The following is a 20,747-nucleotide window of genomic DNA, read 5'->3' on the forward strand; positions in this document are numbered from 1 at the left end:
GCCAGGGCACAGAGAGGGAGGGGGCATAAGCCAGCAAACCCTTCTCCCCCCACGCACGTGCATGCCCTTCTGAACCCCCCGTGGCTCAAACCAACCCCTGCCCCCAGGCAGTGCCCCATGCAAACCTCCAAGCCACCAGGCCACCACCCCTGCATCTCCAACCAAGCCCCAGCCGTGCAGCCCCTTCCCCAGAGCACAGCCCCGACACCCCCACGCCCCGGGTCCCCAGAGAGAACAAACTGGGAGGGGAAACATGGGTATATTGACAACATGTAGCAAGATTGCAAACCCCCAGCAACAGCCGGGGTAACCCCCCCCCCACCACACACACACACACACCCCCCGGGGAAGGGAGACACCTCAAGGTACCCCAGCCCTAAGTGCAAACACACACACACCCGCCTCTGCCCGTCGGTGAGCGTGCCAGGAGAGAAATGTCCTGGGGGAGCTCCTCTCTGCCCCCCTTGGCCCCACCACCCCGCTTCCATCCTCCGGAGAAAGCAAACAAGGGATCTGCTGCTTGCCCCAGCCCGCCACGCGTCCCGGGCCAAGGCGGCTGACGGATCATGGCCTAGTTGGCACCCCAGCACCGATATCCCCGCTGAGGATCCGCTCCCTGCAGCGACGCGGGGCATTTATCCCAGGAGGGGGGCTCCATCTGCAGCTGCCCCCAGGAGCGATCTCTAAGGAAATGCCCCCCCGGGGGCCGTGTTCGGGCATGAGGCGCGGCTCCAGGCCCAGCCCGCTCGCCCCTTGGCTAAAGACTGCTGCCGGCGCCGGCCCGGGCTCAGATCTCCTCCAGGAAGTCGACGGGGAAGAGCCCCATCTTGCGGCCGGTGTAGACCTTGACGTACCCGTTCACTTCCTCCCCCTTCTGCACCACGATCTGGGGGGAAGGAAGGAGGGTGCCCCAGAGGGGCGGCAGGTTAGACGCCACTGGGAACCAGATACAGAGCAGGCTGCCCATAGGGCAGTGGTGGGGCTGGGGTTGGAGATGCAGTGGGGCACATGGATGCAGAGCAGGAGACAGAGGGAGCGCGGGGGCAGAGACGTAGGGCTGGGCATCCATGCAGGTGGAGGGGAACAGGGGCAGAGAGGCAGTGAGGACCGCTGGGGAATGGAAGGGGGGAGGGATGGATCGGGGTGCAGGATTGGGCCTCATGCAGTGTGAGGGTGCAGGGCTGGGCTCCCCTGCCCTGGGAGGGGAGAACACGGAGGCGTCAGGGATTCGGGGCCGGGCACCCATGCCCTGAGCTGCTGGTGCCCGAGGTGGATGGCGTGTTTCTTGGCTGTGCAGCAGAAGGACCGGGCTGGGGGGGCGTGTCGGGGAGGGGTGAGGCCCCCCCGGGGAGCTGGCTCTGTGCTCACCTGATCCTTCTTCAGCGTGATCTGCCCGATCTCCTTGTTACCCACGAAGGACCTGGTGACCTTGTGAACCCGCTCGCCCGCTCGCACCCGGACGATGAAGTTCGGGGGGAAGTAGCCAATTTTCTCATTGATCTTCCCCTGCAAGGAGTCACACCGGGGAGGGGGGCGGGGGGGTCACTGGGAGCAGCCCAGCCTGCAAGGACACCACCCCTCCCCCAACATGCTGGGCCTGGAACAGTGCAAGCGGCGGGTTGGGATTGTGGGGTGCGGACATTGGCAAAGCTGTTTGCATGGGGGGAGCCCCGGGCTGGGCTAGCAGGGGCTGGGGATCAGGAGTGAGGGGCCCCAGCAGGGCTGGGGGGTGAACCCAGGGCTGGGCTAGCAGGGGGCTGCGGGCTGGGATTGGGGAGAAGCTCGAGGCAGCCCCTCACCCTCGTGAGTGCTGAAGATCCACCGGCTTTAAGCTCTATCCCCCCAGTCGCTGCCCCCACCGTGTGCCCCGCTGCTGCCGAGACCCCGGAGCCCTCCCCAGCTGACTGGGAAGACCCCTCCTTACCCGCCACCACTCCTCGTTGGAGTCATCCACCACCGTGATCTTCTCCCCCGGGCTGCAAGGGAAGGGACTCGGGCTAAGCACTGCGGGGCAGGGCCCATCCTTGACACCGCGGGGCCCTGGGATCTCGGACACCAGCCCCAGTGAGAACGCCACGGCCCTGGGGCAGCCAGCTGGGTGGGGCAGCCTCTCCCCAGCCCCACAGATGCCTCAACCGCTGGCCGCTGCATTCGCTCCTCCGTGGGCTCATGGGGCCTGCGCTGGGCCCCCGGAGATTGAGGATCAATCCCCCGCTCGGCGCGACTCCCTGTGTGACCTGGAGTGAACCCCCCCGACTATGAACCTGGGGGAATCCCCCCTTCCCCTGTGTGTCTGGATTGAGAGCTCAGGGCAGGGTCTGTCTGTGCAGCGCCCGGCACCAGGGGGCCCCGATCTCAGGCAGGGCAGGGTCTGTCTGTGCAGCGCCCGGCACCCTGGGGCCCTGATCTCAGTGGGGGCAGGGTCTCTCTCCAGTGTCCGGCACCAGGGGGCCCTGATCTCAGCTGTGGTTCTCCTGGCTGTAAGCAGTGCGGCCATGGCAGCTTTTGAAAGCTCCAGCTCCCGGAGCCCTGTGACGAGGGGAGATCTCGTCTGGAAAAGGGATGCTGTTTCTCCCCGTGGCCCAGGCAGGCGTGAGGACGGGACCCAAGCGTGTGCGAACGGCTCAGGAGCTGACGGCACAGAACGACCCCCACCCCTGGCATTTCTTCATCTGTCTGAACCCAGCGGTGTTTGGAAGCCGGGCTCGCAAGTTCTGCGCCCGGGGGGCAGCCGAGCTGCATAATGTGGATGCCAACCGGCGGAGACAGACCCTGCGACCGATGCGCCTCCAAGGACAATTTCATCCCTCGGGGGCTAATGCCACATGCCAGGCCCGGGGCGCTCGTCACACACAGCCCCCCAAACTCACTGGAAATCCAGGTCGTCCTTCTCCAGGGCTTTGAAGCGATAAAGCGCCACGAAGTAATGAGTCTGCAGGAAGCCGGGCTGGGGCTTCTTGTTCTGCGGGGGCCGGGAGAACGGGGTCAGAGCAGCGGCAGGTGGGGCAGGGACTATGGGCACCATCTGGCTGCCAGGCCCTGAGCGCTCTTAGCAGGAACCGCCCTGCCCTGGCTGCGCCCCACGGCCTCTTCCTACCCCAGAGCTTGGCTGCAGCCGGGCCCCGCCCATGGGGGAGGATGGGAGAGGACTTGTCAGTAGGGGCGCTGTGACCCCAGGGGGAGGGGTCGCAGTGGGGTACAGAAAGGGGGTACCTTGTCAGGGGACTGTGACCCCAGGAGTAGGGGGCAGGGGCAGTGAGGTGCAAGGGGGGTCCAGGAGGGGGTACCTTGTCGTCGGGGGTGCTTTTCTCTGCCTTCTTGTCCCCGTCTGGGTTGCCTGGAAGCACAGGAAGGAAGAGGAGAAAGGGGGGTTCAGTTTCATTTACCAAGTTAACAGATGGGTCCCCCCCCAAGCACCCAGGGCCCAGGCTGTGGGCAACACCCCACAAATTCCACCCTGCTGCTGAGACCCCAGGGCAGGTGCGGGGGTGGCAGGAAAACAATTGGGCCGGACGCCCTGCCTGGCATCACGGGGCACAGAGCTGGGCAGGCCCCTGCCAGACCCCCACAGCTCGCACCTGCCTCGAGTTTGCCCAGTTCGTGCTTCCCAGGCTCTGAATCCTCGTCCATCATGGTGGCCAAGGGCTGGAAGAGAGACGGGGAAGCAAGTTAGAGAGGGGGCGCCGGCCGGGCGCCGCAGGAATGTAGGTGGCAGGGAACAGGGGGAGGGCAGGACCCTGGGGATGGGGGGGGCAGGGAATGGGGCGTTGGGGCTGGGCTAGGTCCCAGGAGACTGAGGGGGGCAGGGAACAGGGATTGGGGCAGGACACTGGGGATGGTGGGGGGCAGAGAACGGGGGGGCTGGGCCCCATTGGATTGTGGGTTGCAGGGAACGGGGCGCTGGGGCTGGGCAGGGCCCTGGCAGACTGTGGGGGGCAGAGAACGAGGGGCTGGGCAGGGCCCAGGGGATGGTGGGGGCAGGGAATGGGGCACTGGGGCTGGGCAAGGCCCTGGCGGATAATGGGGGGCAGGTACGGGGCGCTGGGGTCGGGCTGGGCCCTATTGGGTTGTGGTTAACAGGGAATGGGACACTGCGGCTGGGCAGGGTCCTGGTGGATTGCGGGGGGCAGGGAATGGGGCGCTGAGGCTGGGCAGGTCCTGGTGGATTGTGGGGGGCAGGGAACGGGTTGCTGGGGCTCAGTGGGAGCCCGGGAACCACCCGCTGTGTGTGGCTGCCGGGATGCCAGTGGCTGCCATAACATTTGGGGCGCAGATCCTCACCTCCCGGCCCGTGGACGGGTCCCCAAGACGCAGCAGGGAGATTCTGGTCCCTCGCCAGAGCACCCCATGCCAGGGCAGCCTGGCATCGCCCCCAGCCTGCGCCAGACGTTCCACCCCTGCCCCCCACAGGCCTCGGCTTTGGGGCACTTCCTCCCCCCATCAGCGCCCACCCTGGGGACCCCCTTCCCCAGCCAGCGTGGCCCCCCTGTCCCTCCAGCTCACATTCTTCTTATCGTCCTGCCCTTTCTTTCGCTCCTTGTTGGCCATGATGACGCCCGTCCGGAGGGTCTCGAACACGGGGTCGCTGCGATTGGCTGCCGCTGAGTCAGACACCACAAGGGGGCGGTGAGTTCCGGGGGGGGGAGGGGGGGAGGTTGTTCCACTTATGGGGCAGGAGGGGGGGTCTGTGGCCCCCCACAGGGGAGGGGCTGGTACTTACAGAGCAGCTCCCTGACGCAGGCATATTGTTGGTTGCTGTAGAGGGGGGAGCTGTACGCCCGGCGGAACCCGGGGGGCTGGGAGCGAGAGAGAGAGAACGGGGGAGTTACCGGGGCAGGACAGATGCCTGCATAGCCAGGACGCCTGGGTTCTAGCCCAGCTCGGGGGCGGGGCGTGTCTAGTGGTTAGAGCAGGGGCTGGGAGCCAGGACTCCTGGGTTCTATCCCTGGCTGTTGGAGCGGTGGGGCAATGGGTTAGAGCAGGGGAGCCAGGACTCCTGGGTTCTACCCCAGCTCTGGAAGGAAGTGGGGTCTTGTGGTTAGAGCGGGACAGGGCTGGGAGCCAGGACTCCTGGGTTCTACCCCAGCTCTGGAAGGAAGTGGGGTCTGGTGGTTAGAGCGGGACAGGGCTGGGTGCCAGGACTCCTGGGTTCTACCCCAGCTCTACCCTCTAAACCTGTGGGACCTCAGTGACCTCATTTCCCCTCCCTGTGCCTCAGTTTCCCCACTGGTGCAAGTGGGGCTGGGCCGGACTCACGATCTTCCCGAAGCAGCGCTGCATCTCCACGTAGGACTGGCAGTGCTGGTGGATGCTGGTTTTGCAGTTCTTGCATCTCAGGCCAAACTTGTTGTTCACTGGGGCGGGGGGGACAAAGACGGGTCGATTAAACTTCCCAGCCATGGAACGGGAGAGGGGACGGGAGGCTGGACAGGGACCCCCCCAGCAGGGATCAGGGCTGGCACAGGGGCAGTGTGTCCCGCCCTCCGTGACTGGCTTCACAGAGCCGTGGGAATGGATATCTCCTTGGGGAGGGGGCGGCCATCGGGCCCCTTCAACCCCCATGTGCCCCACCGAGCCGGGCAGCAGGGGCCACGTTACTGTCCCCCAGGACTGGCCAAAGTGCCACGGGGAGGAGGGGCGGAGTCCCAGTGGGCTGCCTCTGTGTGGGTCGCTGACCCCCCAGTAAGGTGTGTCCCCCCCCACCCACCCTGTCCCCTGCCCCCTTGGGCCAGTGCCCCCCACCCACTCCTCATCCATGCTCCCTACCTCTCTGGCCTAAATACCCCCTCCCTCCTCCTTGCCTGTGCCCCCCTCCCCAGCCATGCCCCCCTCCTGCACCTAGTGCCCCCTGCCCTAGCCACGTCCCCCCCCACCCACGTCCTATCCCCCCCCACCGGACCGCCCCCCTCCCCAGCCATGCCCCCTCGCCCCAACCCCTCCCCCCAGGGCTAACCAGCCCCCCCCCGCCCCCCACTCACGGACAATCATGCGGGCGCAGACATCACAGAACTTGGGCTTTTTGAAGTACTGATCCTTGAACTTGTGGGGCTTGTCGTTGACGGGCTTCTGGGGCTCGGGGGGCGGCTCAGGCTCCTCCTCCTCCTCCTCCTCCTCGTAGAAGTAGTAGAGGGGCCCCCCCGTGGGGCTGACCAGCTCCCCGTTGGGCTGCGGTTCTGCCGGTGGCTCCTCCTTGGGCCTCCGCAGGAACAGCTGCTTCAGCGCCTGGAGCTGGGGGGCCGGGGGGGGGGGGGGGAGACACTGGGCACCTCGGAGACACTGACGCCCCCCCCGGGGGAAACTGAGGCATGGGAGGGAAACGGGGGCTTGCCCCAGGGTCCCACGGGGAGTCAGTGGCACAGCCAGGAGAGAACCCAGGAGTCCTGCCCCCCAGCCCCTCGCTCGGTCCCCCCCCCGCCCTCAGCAGGGCACCTGGCCTGGGGTTCCCCCATCCCAGCACGGAGCCCCGGATCCGGGCTCATGCCCCACGGGCCAGGCGAGGCCGCCCTGATGGCGGGTTGGTGGCCAGGCTGCTGCCCCGGATGGATGCAGCAGGAGCCCAGACGGTGCCCTGGCTCCAGAGGGAACGGCTGGGGGCAGCCGGGGGGGGGGCTGGCGACGCCCCCCCTCGTCTCCTTTGCACACCCCAGGCTGCTGTGGGTGCCAGAGCCACCTCCTCTGCTGCCCACGACTGCCCCCTGCCCCCCCAGCTCACTCAGGCCCCCTCGCTAGGCCCCCCACTCTCTGGGGCCTGCTGCGCCGGGGGGGGCAGCGTTGGCAGAGGACCCCCAGCCCCCTCCCTGCAGGAGTGAGCGCAGGGCGCCCGTTGCACAGGCGTAACGGGCTGGGCGTGCCGGCCGCGGAGACCTGGGCACGGGGAGGTGGGGGGCACGCGGGCAGCAGGCCACGTCCCCACCGACACCCCCAACTCATGACATCCCCGGGACTTGGGGGGGGGTTCCAGCCGCTGGGACACAGGGACCTGCGTCCCCCCGACTGGCAGCCAGTGGGGCCGGAAAGGAGCCCCCCCAAGAGGGCCAGGCAGTGCTGGCGGGGGGAACCTCCCAGCCCCCCCATCCCGAGGCCAATCCCCTGGCAGCACTTACCCTGCTCGCTGGCTTCCCCCCGGGCGCGGGCGAGGCTGGCGGCGCCAGGGACTCCCTCTCAGTCATGCTGCAAGGGGGAGCAGAGGCGTCACGGGGCCCCGGGGGCTCCCCTGGCAACACCCGCTAACCTGCAGCCAATTGAGGGCGCCGCGGGATGAGCCAGCTCGGTGCCCGTCTCTGCCCCACAGCAGCGCCCGCCAGGGCCCAGCACGGGGCATCCATGGGCACAGAGGAGGCCCACGCTCCTGCCCACGGTGCCAGACGAACGACCTGCCCGGGGGTTTACACAGCACCGGTCGGCGTCACGGCAAGGGCCCTGCTTCTCTGCCAAGGCCTTACCGCGCCCCCCAGAGGAGACAGTCCCAGCCCCACGACTGCTGGGCCTACCGATCGCCCCCTTTCTGCTGTGCCCAGCAGTGCCACGCCCGCAGCTCCCCACACGTCCGGCCCAGGTGCTATTTTAAGCTCCCGGCATCATACGAGCCCTTGCTCCCCCAGCTTGCAGGGGGTGTCTGTCACAGGGGCGTGCGTGTGTGAGTGTGTCTCACAGGGGTGCATGTTACAGCAGGGACGTGGGTGTGTGTCACGGGCGTGTGTCACAGCAGGGACGTGTGTCGGCCGCAGGGGTGTGTATGCGTGTGTCTGGGTGTGTCACAGGGGTGTGTATTGCAGCAGGAACGTGTCTGTTGTGTGCACGCATGCCTGTCACGTGTGTGTGTAACAGCAGGGATGTGTATCTGCCGCGGGGGTGTGTGTGTGCGCGACGGGTGCATGTTACAGCAGGGACGTCTGTCTGTCGCGTGTGCGAGCCTGTCGCAGGGGCGTGTGCGAGCATGTGTGTGTGTGTGCGACGGGGGTGCATGTTACAGCAGGAACGTCTGTCGTGGTGTGTGTGTAACGCTTGAGAGCGGAGGCCGGGGGCGCTTTGGGGGCCCAGGCTGCCGGACCCCCTGCCCCAGTTTGGAAGGGAAGGGGGCGTCTGAAATGGGTGCACAGCCGGGGAAAGGAGAAAGACAGCAGGCCGGGGGCGGGGGAGGGGCGGGGGGAGACTCACCTCTGAGCTTCGGGCTCCCTCCCAGCTGGGTAAATCCTCCCCAGGAGCAGTGCCGACGGGCCCCGGCTGCCCCAGAGTAGCCAGCGCCGACCCCCAGGCCTGGCTGCACAGGGGCGCTCGGCTGCCGGCCGGGGACGGAGTGACAGGGCGAGAGGGGAGCGAACAGCTGAGCCCCATGCGGGAAGCTGACGCTGAGAAATTGGAGCCTGCACACGAGCGGGCCTGGCCGGCGGGAGCCACTGGCTGGTTGCCTGGAGGGTCCGGGCGCCGGTGGACGCGGGCACAGGGTAGCCAGCCCAGCCACAGGTGGGACGGGCACCCTGGCTGCAGGTGTTCGGTTCCCATGTCCCCACGGGGACAGGAAAGGGCGTTCTGCCCCTGGGATGCACCGGGCCATGGCCACCGGCCAAGGAGCCGCGCTCTGAGGATTCTGCCTGGGAACAGGGAGACCCAGCGGCCGAGGAGCAAGATATTGGCAGGCTCTCTCTCCCTGCAGGCATCGGGCTCCGGCAGACGTTGGGGCGAGCCCCCCAGACCTGCCTGAACCCCCCCATGCAGGGCCTGAGGTTCGGTCACCGGGCTGGGACAGGGTAAAGCCACTTCTGTGTCCTTCTAGTTGGGGGGCCCTGCCCGGCCCAAGTCAGAGCAGCCTCAGGGCTGCTCCAGCTTGTGTTCTGTTCCCCATGGCCCTGGGCTGCAGACAATACCCATAACGCAGCGCACACGGGGCATGCCCCAAGCCGCTCTGATGCCCGCTGGGGAGGCCCTGGCGGGGCAGTTCTCAGGGGGCCGCTTGCACCCCCTTTTCCTGCCCCCCACCAGCTTCTCCGCCTTGAGCTGCCATCACAGGCCCTGTCCCTGGATTGCTCCCACCCTGTCCCTTCCTGCGGAAGCTTAAACCATATGGGGGGCTGTGTCCGTGTACCCCCGCATGTGGGGAACACCCTCTGTCCTCGGGGACTGGGGCAGCCGCTCTGTAGCAGGCTCCAGGCCCCATGGCCAGGCCTTCGCCCGACTCCTCCTCCTGCCCGGGGGACAAGGAGCAATTGGCTAAATGCCCCGGGCAGGGAGGCTCCGGGCCAGACTCCCAGGGACATTTTGGCATCCCCAGTATTGGGAGTTTTGGGGGGGCAAGTTGGACAAACCCCTGGCAGGGCTGCTCCAGGGTTACTGGGTCCTACCCCCGCACTGGCCTGGGAGATGTGCAGCCGGGGCGCCCCTTGCCCCCCAGCAACTGGGCGATGGGACAGGGAGGCCAGCTGCTGCTGAACTCGGCCCAACCCAGGCCGCCCGGGGTGGGGAGCTCAGGCCTGGGGGCTACGTCCAGGAGTTGGCTGTTTGCCCCAGAATCTGTCAGGCTCTGGTGCATGTGGATCCGAAATCCCTTCTGCCAGGCTGACCCCGAACACCAGAGTCCCCACAGAGGGGGAGGGCTGGGGCCCTGGATGCTCTGCGGCGGGCAGCGCTGGTCTCCAGCCTGAGACTCTATCGTCCCTGGGGGGCGCAGGTGGGCACGGCCCCTCCCAGGGACACCCCCCTCCTGCTCAGCCCCAGGGCTGCTGCCCCCGCGGTACAGCCCAGGGGCAGAGCGATTTGCTGCAGGCTGGTCTGAGAATCCCCCACCTGCCCCCTCCACTCGGCTCTTACCTCTCTGGTGCGTTCTGCCCGTCACCGCAGGGGCTGGCCCGGCCCCCGGGAGGCTGGAGCGCTGCAGGCCGACGCTGGGCCTGCCGTGAGGTCTGTGCCGGGCCTCGCTCCTCTCCCACGGCGAGCGTAGCCTGGCCTGGCGGAGCAGCGAGCCAGGGCCGGTAGCAGTAGCCCACAGGCCACGAAGCTTGGCCTGCTCTCTCTGTGCCGTGGGGGTGCAGGGCCCGGGATCAGCTCCACCCCCAGGGGCCCGGCTCAGCGCCGCAGGGCCGATGCCGCGGGCAGGGGCTCTGGTCCGCTGGTGCCAGTTCCTGGAGGCTCCAGTTTGGGCACGGATGGCTATGGGGCTCAGCGGGGAGCCATCCCTCCCTTCGATCCTCTCCAGGGCCACCGGACTGCCCCACACTGCCATCCCAATGGAGGGGGACTGGGGGGGGCTCGGCCCTACCCTACTAGGTGTCTAGGCCTGCTCCTTAGCCCTGCTGATGAGTGGGGACGACACCCACCCCCCGTGAGCACCCCTCCCCCACTGGTGCCACCCCAGGAGGGGTACAGTGCGGGGGGGAAGAGGTGGCGGTCTCAGAGATGAGCGGGGCACGTCTCGCGTTAACCCCTCGCGCTGGGCACAGAAACCGGAAGCAGCTTTAAAGTGATGGACGATTTTTTTTTTTTTTTTTTATATTTAAAAACAAAACCAAACCCCTGCCGCCCCCGCCCCCCCGGATTAAATAGACTGTACAGCGACCAGACCCAGCCAACACCTGCGTGTGCAACTGAACGCGGTGCCCGCCACGGCACAACGCGGGGCGAAACGAGACACGTGTCCGGGGGGGGCAGTGGGGGGCACGTTACCGGGGGGCGAGGGGGGGGAAATGTTCTTCCACTCCAAAAAAAAAAAAAAAAATACCCCAATCATCATCAATTTCTCATCTCTTCATTGTGTCCATATAAATAGAGGCCGGGCGCGCGGCCGGCGGGGGGGCGGTGGGGCCGGGCCGGCGGGGGCCTACTGGGAGCTGGCCCGCTCCAGCACCCGCAGGTCGTAGTTCTTCTTGGCCCCGCGCAGCCGGAAGCGGCTGAGCGAGTTGTTGAGGTGCAGCGAGGCGTTCTGGGCGGCCAGCGGGCTGGGGAACACGGCCACCACGGTGTACAAGGCAGCGAGGTCCGGGTGCCGGCCGTTCTCCGCCGGCCCGTGGTGGTCGCCTGCGCCGCCCCCGGCCCCGCGCCGCCCCTGAGTCTCCTTCAGCCACTGGATTTTGGCCCCGGCCATGGCGAGCTGGGTGAAGAGCTTGTCGGCCTCGGTGCGCGTGATGCCCTCGGGCAGGTCCGTCACCTCCAGCACCCGGCCCAGCACTGCGGGGAGACAAGGCCAGGTCAGCGGCTGGGAACCAGCGACTGGGAACCAGTGACAGCAGGGAGGGAGGGAGGGGGTTGGGAGCCAGGACTCCTGGGTTCTCTCCCTGGCTTTGGGAGGGGAATGGGGTCTACAGGTTAGAGCAGGGGGAGAGGGCAGCCAGGACTCCTGGGTTCCATACCTGGCTCTGGGAGGGAGTAGGGCTTAGAGGTTAGCGTGGGGGGGCTGGGAGCCAGGATGCCTGGGTTTTGCTCTGGGAGGGGAGGGGTCCCTGCTTGAATCCCAGAGGCGGGAGCTGGGATGTCCCTGCAGTTCATGCCCCAGGGCACCCCCTTCTCCCTGTGGTGGGTGGGCCAATGCACGTCCCATGCAGCCCTGCAGAGCCTGTCCCGGGGCACAGGACGTTCCCTGGCAGGAGAGTTTGCCTCCCCTCTATCAGCCCACCCTGGAGCCAGACTCGGGCCCGGGGACATGGGTGGGGAGAGCTGAGGGGGGCCGAGCGCTCAGGGCTCCTTGGGGGGCACCTTGGGGAGCCTCTCTGGGCAGCACGGCCAGTCCCAGACACCGGTGCCTCTGAACTCAGGGCAAACCCAGCTCCCGGCGGAGGGCAGAGGCAGCTGATGCCAAGGGGTCGTGGTTAATTTCTGACCTGGCCCAGAACGGAACCACACCCGCCTGTGCCAGCCCCACACAGGGGGCAGAGCCAGGCCGTGCCCGCAGGCCGAGCTGCCCGTACTCTGCAGCTGTCAGGGCACAGAGTGCGTCGCGGCCGCGGCTCGGGCTCCGGGAGCCAGGCGGGGGTGAGCGGCAGTTCCAGGGCCCTGGCAGACCGAATTCTGTGCTAATATTAAACCAGCGTGTAACAGATCCCCCGGCCCCTGCCTGCTCCACTGCCCGAGTGAGGGGGTCTCCCTGCTGCAGCTGTTTATCCGGGGCGGGGAAGGGGGAGGGATTTTAAGCCTCCCCCGAGACCCGTGGCAGGACATTGCCTTGCAGCCTGTCCCCAATTAGCAAGCGCTGAGCATGCTCCCCGGGCGGGCGGCAGAGAGCCCTCTGCCGGCTGCCGAGCCCGGCGTTTGGAGAGAACCCCAGCTGAGCAGCTTCGGCTGGGGGATCTCAAAGCACTTCGCAGACGCCACCCCGCTACTATCTCGGTGGGGAAACAGGCAGAGAGAGGGAGTCAGCGACAGGAACAGCCCACAAGTCTGGACACCAAGCTCTGCTCTACCCACTAGACTGCCCTCCCTGAGCTGGGCACAGAACCTGGCTCCCAGCCCCGCCCCCCACTTTAACCAATAGACCCCACTGCCCCCCAAAAGTGGGGGTAGAACCCAGGAGTCCTGGCTCTCAGCCCCCCCTCACCATTAGATCACACCCCACAGCACAGTGTGTGCGTCTCCTGGCACACACGCCTCCAGCCGCTGGACGCAGCTCAGCCGGGGGAGCACAGGGCCCTGCGCTTTGTGCCATGTGTGGCGGGGGCAGAGAGGGGCAGAGGGGGAGGCCCGGGGGCCTCTCTGCTGCCACCGCGCACACTCTCTAAGGGGGCTTGCGGGCAGCTCTTCCGAGGACCATGGGTCTCTCCTCTCTAGTCCCCAGCAGGTCCCGTCCAGGATCGGTCCCTGCTGCCCAGTGACAAGGGCTCAAACTGCCCCCTCGGCAGGTGACTGGCAAGGGAGGCACCCGGGAGGCTGGGCTGGCTGGGGCGTTTGCCAGCCGAGGCCAGGCACGGGTGGGCGTGAGCAGCCCCCGAGGTCACTCGCCTACGTCGCTTGTGCCGAGGTCGGTGGACGCTGACTTGAGGGCCTGTCTCTTGCCTCGGTTTCCGTGTTTCATCCCTGTCTGGCCCTGGAAGAGCGAAAACAGAGTCACCCGGAGAAGCCGCCCCGTCCCGCAGAGCCGGCTGGGAGCCCCTTGGCCAGCGTGCCCAGAGCACAGAGGTTAGCCCAGCCCCTGGTGCAGCCGAGCGGGGACAGGCAAGGGCCGTTTCCAGCCTGCACTCCCAGGCCAGGGAGCAAGGAAGCAGCTTGCTCCCTGCGCCCGTCTCCATCTCGGGGGAGATGCTGCAGGACACTCGGTGCGGACGTCCGGCTTGGGCGAGGCTGGGGCAGAGTGACGTTTCAGCCCAGGGACTATTTACATGGGAACTCAGCCGGCCTGCTGTCAGCCTGCTCAGAGACGGGCTGCGGGCACTGGGCTAGGGCCCCGATCCTGCAGCGCAGGGCATGTCCTGGCGGAGCCCGAGCGTCCCTCTGCACCAACCAGGGCCTAGGTCTGCAAAGGGCCACGCTCCGGGGCAGGGGGGAGGGCACTCTTTGGGACTGACTCTATTGTAATTTTTGCCTGGCCTGAGGGAGGGGAAACTGGGGCTCACCCCCCACATTTTGCTTCTTTCTGGGGGACAAAGGTGACTGGCTGGAGTTTGAAGGGGGGGCATTGTTTGTTGGGCTTTTATACAGAAGGCAGGGGAGAAATTCCGCAGTTTCAAAGCTTGTTCCTTTTCCAAATCCAAATGCCAGATGCTTCCGAGAGACTGAACACAAGAGGGCAATTACCGAGTGATCCATCCCCTGCCCTCTAGTCCCAGCTTCTGGCCGTCAGAGGCTTGGGGGACAGAGAGCCTGAGGGTTCATCCCTGACCATCTCGGCTAACAGCCATTGATGGACCTGTCCGCCATGACTTTGAACCCAGTTATACTCTTGGCCTTTACAACGTCCCCTGGCAATGAGTTCCACAGGTTAATTGTGTGTGGTGTGCAGGACTTTTTCTCTATGTTTTGAGTTTGTCAAAAACAGAGTTTTTGGTCGAAAACCCACCATTAAGGAAAAAAGTCTCCTGTTTTCCCACCTTGGGACTCAGGTCTGGCTTCCCTTGTCCAATTCTGGGGGATGGGGGACAGGAGCAGGGCTACAGCATCAGAGACGTCAGGCCAGTGAGTCCCTGCACCTAGGGTGGGCTAGTGCCGCAGACAGACCCATGCTGAGGGAGCAGCTTCCTCTTTGGGAGCCCCCCAATCTCTGCATCCCCCAAAGAGCCCTCGAATCCGAACAGGGAAGACCAGTCACGAGCCCCCCACTCCTCCAGCCCCAGCTATGCCAATGTTTCCATCCGAAGTCGGGGGCCAGGAGGAGGACTGGCTGTGATGGGGGACTCCAGCCTGCCTCCGGGCTGGCGGCCGCACTCTCCCTACCTGGTGTGTGCTGTAGGTGGACTGGCTGGGCAGCAGAGGAGCAGGGCAGATGGAGAGATTGTACTGCAGTGGCTGGCCCAGTAGAGAGTAGCGCCCGTCGCCTGGAAAGCAGAAGCAGAGATTTGGGGGTGCTGGGGTGGGGGGGTGCAGCGCTGCAGAACCCCACAGGAGATGGTCCTTCCCTCCACGCTCCCTGCTCCTGCCAGGGACGTGCGCGTCAGCTCGGCCACAGCCATTCCCGGGAGCGGGGGGGGGGGGGGGGGCAGCAAGGGGGTGAGGCCTCCTCTCTGGGCACCAGTCTCACTGGCACGGGCCGGAAAGGCGGGGAGGACGTGACAGTAGCAGGGTGAGTGGTTATATGGGACGCTCGCAGGCCTTGAGTTCGGGTTTTCAAGGCAACCGACGCTATGGAAATAACCCATCTGGTGGGTCCTGTAACACCTGGCCAGCAGGCCCCGCCCCACGGGGCACCAGGCTCCGCCCCCTGCAACAGCTGGCTGAGAGGCCTCAGCTCCCTGGAGCGCCAGGCTCTACCCAGCGACTGCTTTGCAGGTTCGAAGGCTGCCTCGGCAAGTCAGGGTTCACTCTCTGGCCACCGGTGCCTCCCCAGGGGACCAGGCCAAGGGCCCATTGTCCGGATGCAAACTCCCACAATGCACCCCGTCAAGACCACCCCATGCCTTGGGCCCGGGCTCCTCGGAGCTCTGAGCTTGGCCAGTTTCACCATAGAGGCTCTTCTGGTTCCAAGGCTCCCCGCACCCCGTCTCACCCTTGGCGCCCTTCTCACCTTGTGCTGGGCCCACGGGCCGGGGAAACTGAGTGAGGACCGGGAGCGGGCCGAGCCCTGTGCAGACGCTGCTGAGGTTGGTCACGGGAGAGGGCGTCGGGGACTGAGTGGGGGACGTGATGGGGCTGGTTAGCTGGGTGCTGGCCTGGAGACGGGGGAAAGGGTTAGAGGCACGGATCAGGCCCCGCGCCCCCTACCCCCACCCCACGGGGACGTGCTGAGCTGGCTCTCTGCAAGGGGCTGAATCCGACCCCCAGCCCCCCTGGCCTTGGGCTAGTGCCTGGGGCCCTTCTCTGACCGCATCAGGCTCAGGCCGGGGTCCCGCCCAGGCTGCAGTGGCCCCCCCGCCCTGTACCTGGGCGCTGGTGTCTGGGTGGTACAGGTCCCCCGGCTTCTGCCCCCGCTGGTCCAGGCCATAGTATTTACAGTGGCTCCACTGCACCACGGGAGGGTTCTGCGGGGGCTGGGGGCCGCTGGGCACGTTCAGCTGCATCACGACCACGCCGGGCCCCGGCGGAGACACCCCTGCCAAGAGGAGACGGCGGCTGGGACGGGAGCTCCCAGGGTCACAACGCCGGGACGGGCACCCCCTGCCCCCAGCCAGGCGAGGGGTGCTCACATCAGAGCCTGGGGAGCGGGGGCTGGGAGCGGCTCCCCTGGCTACAGAAACCTCCACTCGGTGGTGCAGGGGCTTTCTGGGGGGACCATGCCTGGCACTGCACCCCAATCCTTCCCTGTGCCTGGTACTGCACCCCAATCCTTCCCTATGCCTGGCACTGCACTCCAATCCTTCCCTGTGCCTGGCATTGCATCTCCATGCCTGGCACTGCACCCCAGTCCTTCCCTGTGTCTGGCACAGCATCTCCATGCCCGGCACTGCACCCCAATCCTTCCCTGTGTCAGGCACTGCATCTCCATGCCTGGCACTGCACCCCAATCCTTCCCTGTGCCTGGAACTGCACCCCAATCCTTCCCTGTGCCAGGCACTGCATCTCCATGCCCGGCACTGCACTCCAATCCTTCCCTGTGTCTGGCACAGCATCTCCATGCCCGGCACTGCACCCCAATCCTTCCCTGTGCCTGGCACTGCACCCCAATCCTTCCCTGTGCCAGGCACTGCATCTCCATGCCCGGCACTGCACTCCAATCCTTCCCTGTGCCTGGCACGGCACTGCACTCCAATCCTTCCCTGTGCCTGGCATTGCATCTCCATGCCCGGCACTGCACCCCAAACCTTCCCTGTGCCAGGCACTGCACCCCAAACCTTCCCTGTGCCAGGCACTGCACCCCAAACCTTCCCTGTGCCTGGCACAGCATCTCCATGCCTGGCACTGCACCCCAATCCTTCCCTGTGCCAGGCACTGCATCTCCATGCCTGGCACTGCACCCCAATCCTTCCCTGTGCCTGGAACTGCACCCCAATCCTTCCCTGTGCCTGGCATTGCATCTCCATGCCCGGCACTGCACCCCAATCCTTTCCTGTGTCTGGCACAGCATCTCCATGCCCGGCAGTGCACTCCAATCCTTCCCTGTGCCAGGCACTGCATCTCCATGCCCGGCACTGCACTCCAATCCTTCCCTGTGCCTGGCATTGCATCTCCATGCCTGGCACAGCACCCCAATCCTTCCCTGTGCCTGGCACAGCACCCCAATCCTTCCCTGTGCCTGGCACAGCATCTCCATGCCTGGCACTGCACCCCAATCCTTCCCTGTGCCAGGCACTGCACTCCAATCCTTCCCTGTGCCAGGCACTGCATCTCCATGCCTGGCACTGCACCCCAATCCTTCCCTGTGCCTGGAACTGCACCCCAATCCTTCCCTGTGCCAGGCACTGCACCTCCATGCCCGGCACTGCACTCCAACCCTTCCCTGTGCCAGGCACTGCACCTCCATGCCCGGCACTGCACCCCAACCCTTCCCTGTGCCAGGCACTGCATCTCCATGCCCGTCACTGCACTCCAATCCTTCCCTGTGCCTGGCACTGCATCTCCATGCCCGGCAGTGCACTCCAATCCTTCCCTGTGCCTGGCATTGCATCTCCATGCCCGGCACTGCACCCCAATCCTTTCCTGTGTCTGGCACAGCATCTCCATGCCCGGCACTGCACCACAATCCTTCCCTGTGCCAGGCACTGCATCTCCATGCCCGGCAGTGCACTCCAATCCTTCCCTGTGCCAGGCACTGCATCTCCATGCCCGGCACTGCACTCCAATCCTTCCCTGTGCCTGGCATTGCATCTCCATGCCCGGCACTGCACCCCAATCCTTCCCTGTGCCTGGCACAGCACCCCAATCCTTCCCTGTGCCTGGCACAGCATCTCCATGCCTGGCACTGCACCCCAATCCTTCCCTGTGCCAGGCACTGCACTCCAATCCTTCCCTGTGCCTGGCACTGCACCTCCATGCCCGGCACTGCACCCCAACCCTTCCCTGTGCCAGGCACTGCATCTCCATGCCCGTCACTGCACTCCAATCCTTCCCTGTGCCTGGCACTGCATCTCCATGCCTGGCACTGCACTCCAATCCTTCCCTGTGCCAGGCACTGCACCTCCATGCCCGGCACTGCACCCCAACCCTTCCCTGTGCCAGGCACTGCATCTCCATGCCCGTCACTGCACTCCAATCCTTCCCTATGCCTGGCATTACATCTCCATGCCTGGCACTGCACCCCAATCCTTCCCTGTGTCTGGCACTGCATCTCCATGCCCGACACTGCATTCCAATCCTTCCCTGTGCCTGGCACTGCATCTCCGTGCCCGGCACTGCACCCCAATCCTTCCCGGTGCCTGTCACTGCATCTCCATGCCCGGCACTGCACCCCAATCCTTCCCTGTGCCTGGCACGGCACTCCAATCCTTCCCCGTGCCTGGCATTACATCTCCATGCCTGGCACTGCACCCCAATCCTTCCCTGTGCCTGGCACTGCATCTCCATGCCTGGCACTGCCCCCCAATCCTTCCCTGTGCCTGGCACTGCATCTCCATGCCTGGCACTGTGTCTGGCATGGCACCTCCTATTCCTTGTCTCCCCATGCCTGGCACTGCACCCCCATCACTCCCGCTGTGTCCACCTGCAGTGGAAGCCAGGAGCTCCCGGGGCCCCAGCCTGCACTTGGGTGACCCCGTGGGGCTGCGGCGAGGATGGCAGAGCGGGTGGCTCCAGGGCACAGGGACCCCAGGGAGCATTCCTTTCCTGTCCTTCTCGGGGGGTCTGATCCAGACCATGCCAGGCTCCCCCAGGGGAAGAAACAGGGAGCTGAGAGCAAAGCAGTGCACCGGCCTGGCCACCAACGACTCCGCTCTCCCGCACCTCCTTTCTCCCCGCAGCCCCAGCCTTGCTCCTCAGGGGAGGCAGTGCAGCCTAGTGGGAGCAGCGCCTGCTAGTGCCACCTGGAACTGGGCTCCGTGCTCTCTGCGGCCCAGCCCAGCCGGCTGACCACACTGGGGTTGCACTGCGCTGGGACGGGACCGGGGCAGTGCCAGGCGGGGCCGTGTTCGCCCCCCTCGGTGCTGGCAGGAGGATGAGGGAAATTTACCAGCGCTAAACCCTGCTCCGGCCGACGGGGGAAGGGGCGGGGGGCAGCTCAAGAAAGCAGCCATAGCTGGGCTGGTACAGATGTTCTGCTCTGGCCTTGGCCTGGCTGCTGACCCCCGGCCCCCCAGCCAGCTGGAGAGGGGAAGGGTGACATCACGGGCCGCGCAGCTGTTGCAGGGTCACTCCTGACCTAGCTGATCCGTCCTGGCCGCCTGCTCGCAATGCCAGGCAGCCCCAGGGGTTTGGCTAATGCCGGTCGACTACAGAGAGGTGTTGGTGCGAAAACCCTGTCACCCTCCCCCGGGAGCCTAGAGACGCGCTCCCTCGTACTTCCTGTGTACCCGCCCGACCCCTCCCCTAACACCTGCCTCTCCTGCATGGCCTGCTGCCCCCCAGATATGCACGGGGGGCCCAGTTCAACATCCCCAGCAGCACCAGTGCCCCCAAATGCCCACACCACTCTGCCCTGGGTGCCCAGGCCCAGTGCATGCCAGGAGTCCTGGCTCCCAGCCCCCCCTGTGCTAACATCTAGACCCCACTCCCCTCCAGAGCTGGGGATAGAACCCAGGAGTCCTAGCTCCTAGCCCCCTGCCTGTCACCACAGTTTTAAAAGCTTGATTCCAGCCAATTCAAGGCTGTCGAGTCTGAGAACGCCCAGAGCCCGCTGCCATACCCGGTGCCCCCAGCAGATGGCATGTGAGGCCCAGCCAACACAAGGCTGGGAAGAGCCCCGTTGGCCCTGGCTGAAATGCCTGGCTAGCCCACGGGCAGAGGGGCCGGGCCCCTGGGCACCACTCACAGCCACTGCGGGGGAGGTGCAGAGCTGGGCTGTGTGAGCAGAGCAGCCCTGCCCCAGTTCTCCCCCCAGGGACCTGGATCGCTAGGTGAACGCACCGGCCGTCCCAGAGTGTCCGAACGCTGAGCTGCCTCCGTCTCTTTCTCCAATTTCCCTACAGAGCCCTGGTGGCGGGGCAGCCTGGCCGCCCAGTGTCTCTCCCAGAGGAGGCAGGGCAGCAGGGCTGGCTGCCCCACACCAGGCTCTGCCTGGCCCCAGCCCGGCCTTGGCTTGTCTGCTGATGACCGTGGGGGGCAGGGAACTGGGCTGAGACCCACCCGACTCAGTTCACAGAAGCCACCAACCGCTTCTGTCGGCCTGGGTCGGAGCAGGTGGCTCAGCTGTGTGTTACCAACCCCCCCCAGAGAGCCAGCCCCTCCTGGGCTAGGACGCCAAGGTACTTCCCAGCGCCCCAGCAGGGGGCAGGGTGAGCCTGGGAACCAGCGGTCTCTCCTTACCCGAATACGGCTGCTGCATCTGTGGCGGGCTGCAGGGCGAGGGAGACTGGGGCATCTGATACTGCTCGGAGCCGGGAGGCTGCAGGTACCCGACCGAGGGGCTGCCAGGAGGAGAGAGCTGCAGTGAGGCGTCAGAGCTGCATTTCCCCAGACCCCGCCTTTGAGAGGCAGCTTCTCCCCAACCCAGGGGCTGGGCGACCACACCCGTTTGTGCTGGGGTCACCTCCCCGCTCTGCAGACGCACGGGGACTTGGGGCAGCCCTCCCCGTGCTGGCTCCTGGCTCACAGGACTGCTGCAGTGCAGCCGGTTCTGGGGAGGAGTGCCACACTACGGCTGGGAGAAAGGGAACTCTGGCGATGCTGATGCCCCGACTCTTCGGTTGGGCAGGGAAGGCCAGCGGGGCGAGCAGGGGGCTCCAGCTGCGAGCTCAGGGCTGCTGCTGCAAGTAGGAATGTGGTGGAACGGCACGGCCCAACTGGGAAGGAACGGATGGGGGACCCCAGCGCATCACCTGCCCCGCACCTTCCTGCCCTGATGCCCGAGGACATCACAGCTTGGGCATGTGGGCGACAGGCCTGCCTTGGAAGGAGCTAAACCCTCTGCTCCTCAGCAGCTGTGCCTAAGACCCTGGAGCAGGAGAGGCTCCAAACACAGCCCCCTACGTGCCCCCTGGTTATCCCCCACTGCCCAGAATCTTGCCAGCCCAGCAGCAAAGGCCCCCCCGGCCCCTGCGACTCTGCCTTGCTGATCCTCTCCCCTTTGACCAAGGCCAGCTCAGCCAGCA

The 20,747-nt window shown here is 66.1% G+C and overlaps 2 protein-coding genes across 20 annotated transcripts in view; both read right to left on the bottom strand.

Annotated features, from left to right (window-relative positions):
* Positions 1–336: 336 nt before the first annotated feature.
* On the bottom strand, positions 337–8,322 carry STAC3 (SH3 and cysteine rich domain 3). 2 transcript variants are annotated; one of them, XM_073318644.2, is made up of 12 exons: positions 8,158–8,322; positions 7,104–7,170; positions 5,979–6,228; positions 5,257–5,354; positions 4,721–4,796; positions 4,504–4,601; positions 3,579–3,645; positions 3,288–3,337; positions 2,871–2,962; positions 1,925–1,976; positions 1,369–1,506; positions 337–886 (listed from the first exon to the last, which is right to left on the bottom strand). In XM_073318644.2, the coding sequence occupies exons 2-12, from the start codon at positions 7,167–7,169 to the stop codon at positions 788–790; spliced, it is 1,086 nt and encodes a 361-aa protein (XP_073174745.1). In that variant the 5' UTR covers position 7,170; positions 8,158–8,322; the 3' UTR covers positions 337–787. The 2 variants fall into 2 exon arrangements, with proteins under 2 accessions (XP_073174745.1, XP_073174747.1); XM_073318646.2 differs by lacking the exons at positions 5,257–5,354; positions 5,979–6,228.
* Positions 8,323–10,447: 2,125 nt separating this feature from the next.
* R3HDM2 (R3H domain containing 2) overlaps positions 10,448–20,747 on the bottom strand; it is a 218,916-nt gene continuing 208,616 nt past the window's right edge. For 17 of the 18 annotated variants that reach the window (XM_078849692.1, XM_073319354.2, XM_073319344.2 and 14 more), the window contains 6 exons: positions 19,963–20,063; positions 15,492–15,661; positions 15,137–15,281; positions 14,350–14,450; positions 12,922–13,006; positions 10,448–11,157 (listed from right to left, as the gene is read on the bottom strand). In XM_078849692.1, coding sequence (XP_078705818.1) covers positions 10,811–11,157; positions 12,922–13,006; positions 14,350–14,450; positions 15,137–15,281; positions 15,492–15,661; positions 19,963–20,063 — 949 coding nt within the window. In that variant the 3' untranslated portion in view covers positions 10,448–10,810. The remainder of the gene's footprint in view (positions 11,158–12,921; positions 13,007–14,349; positions 14,451–15,136; positions 15,282–15,491; positions 15,662–19,962; positions 20,064–20,747) is intronic. The other variant, XM_073319341.1, reaches the window with a different exon arrangement.

This window comes from Lepidochelys kempii, chromosome 20, assembly GCF_965140285.1.
Source record: "Lepidochelys kempii isolate rLepKem1 chromosome 20, rLepKem1.hap1, whole genome shotgun sequence".
Lineage (NCBI taxonomy): Eukaryota > Metazoa > Chordata > Testudines > Cheloniidae > Lepidochelys > Lepidochelys kempii.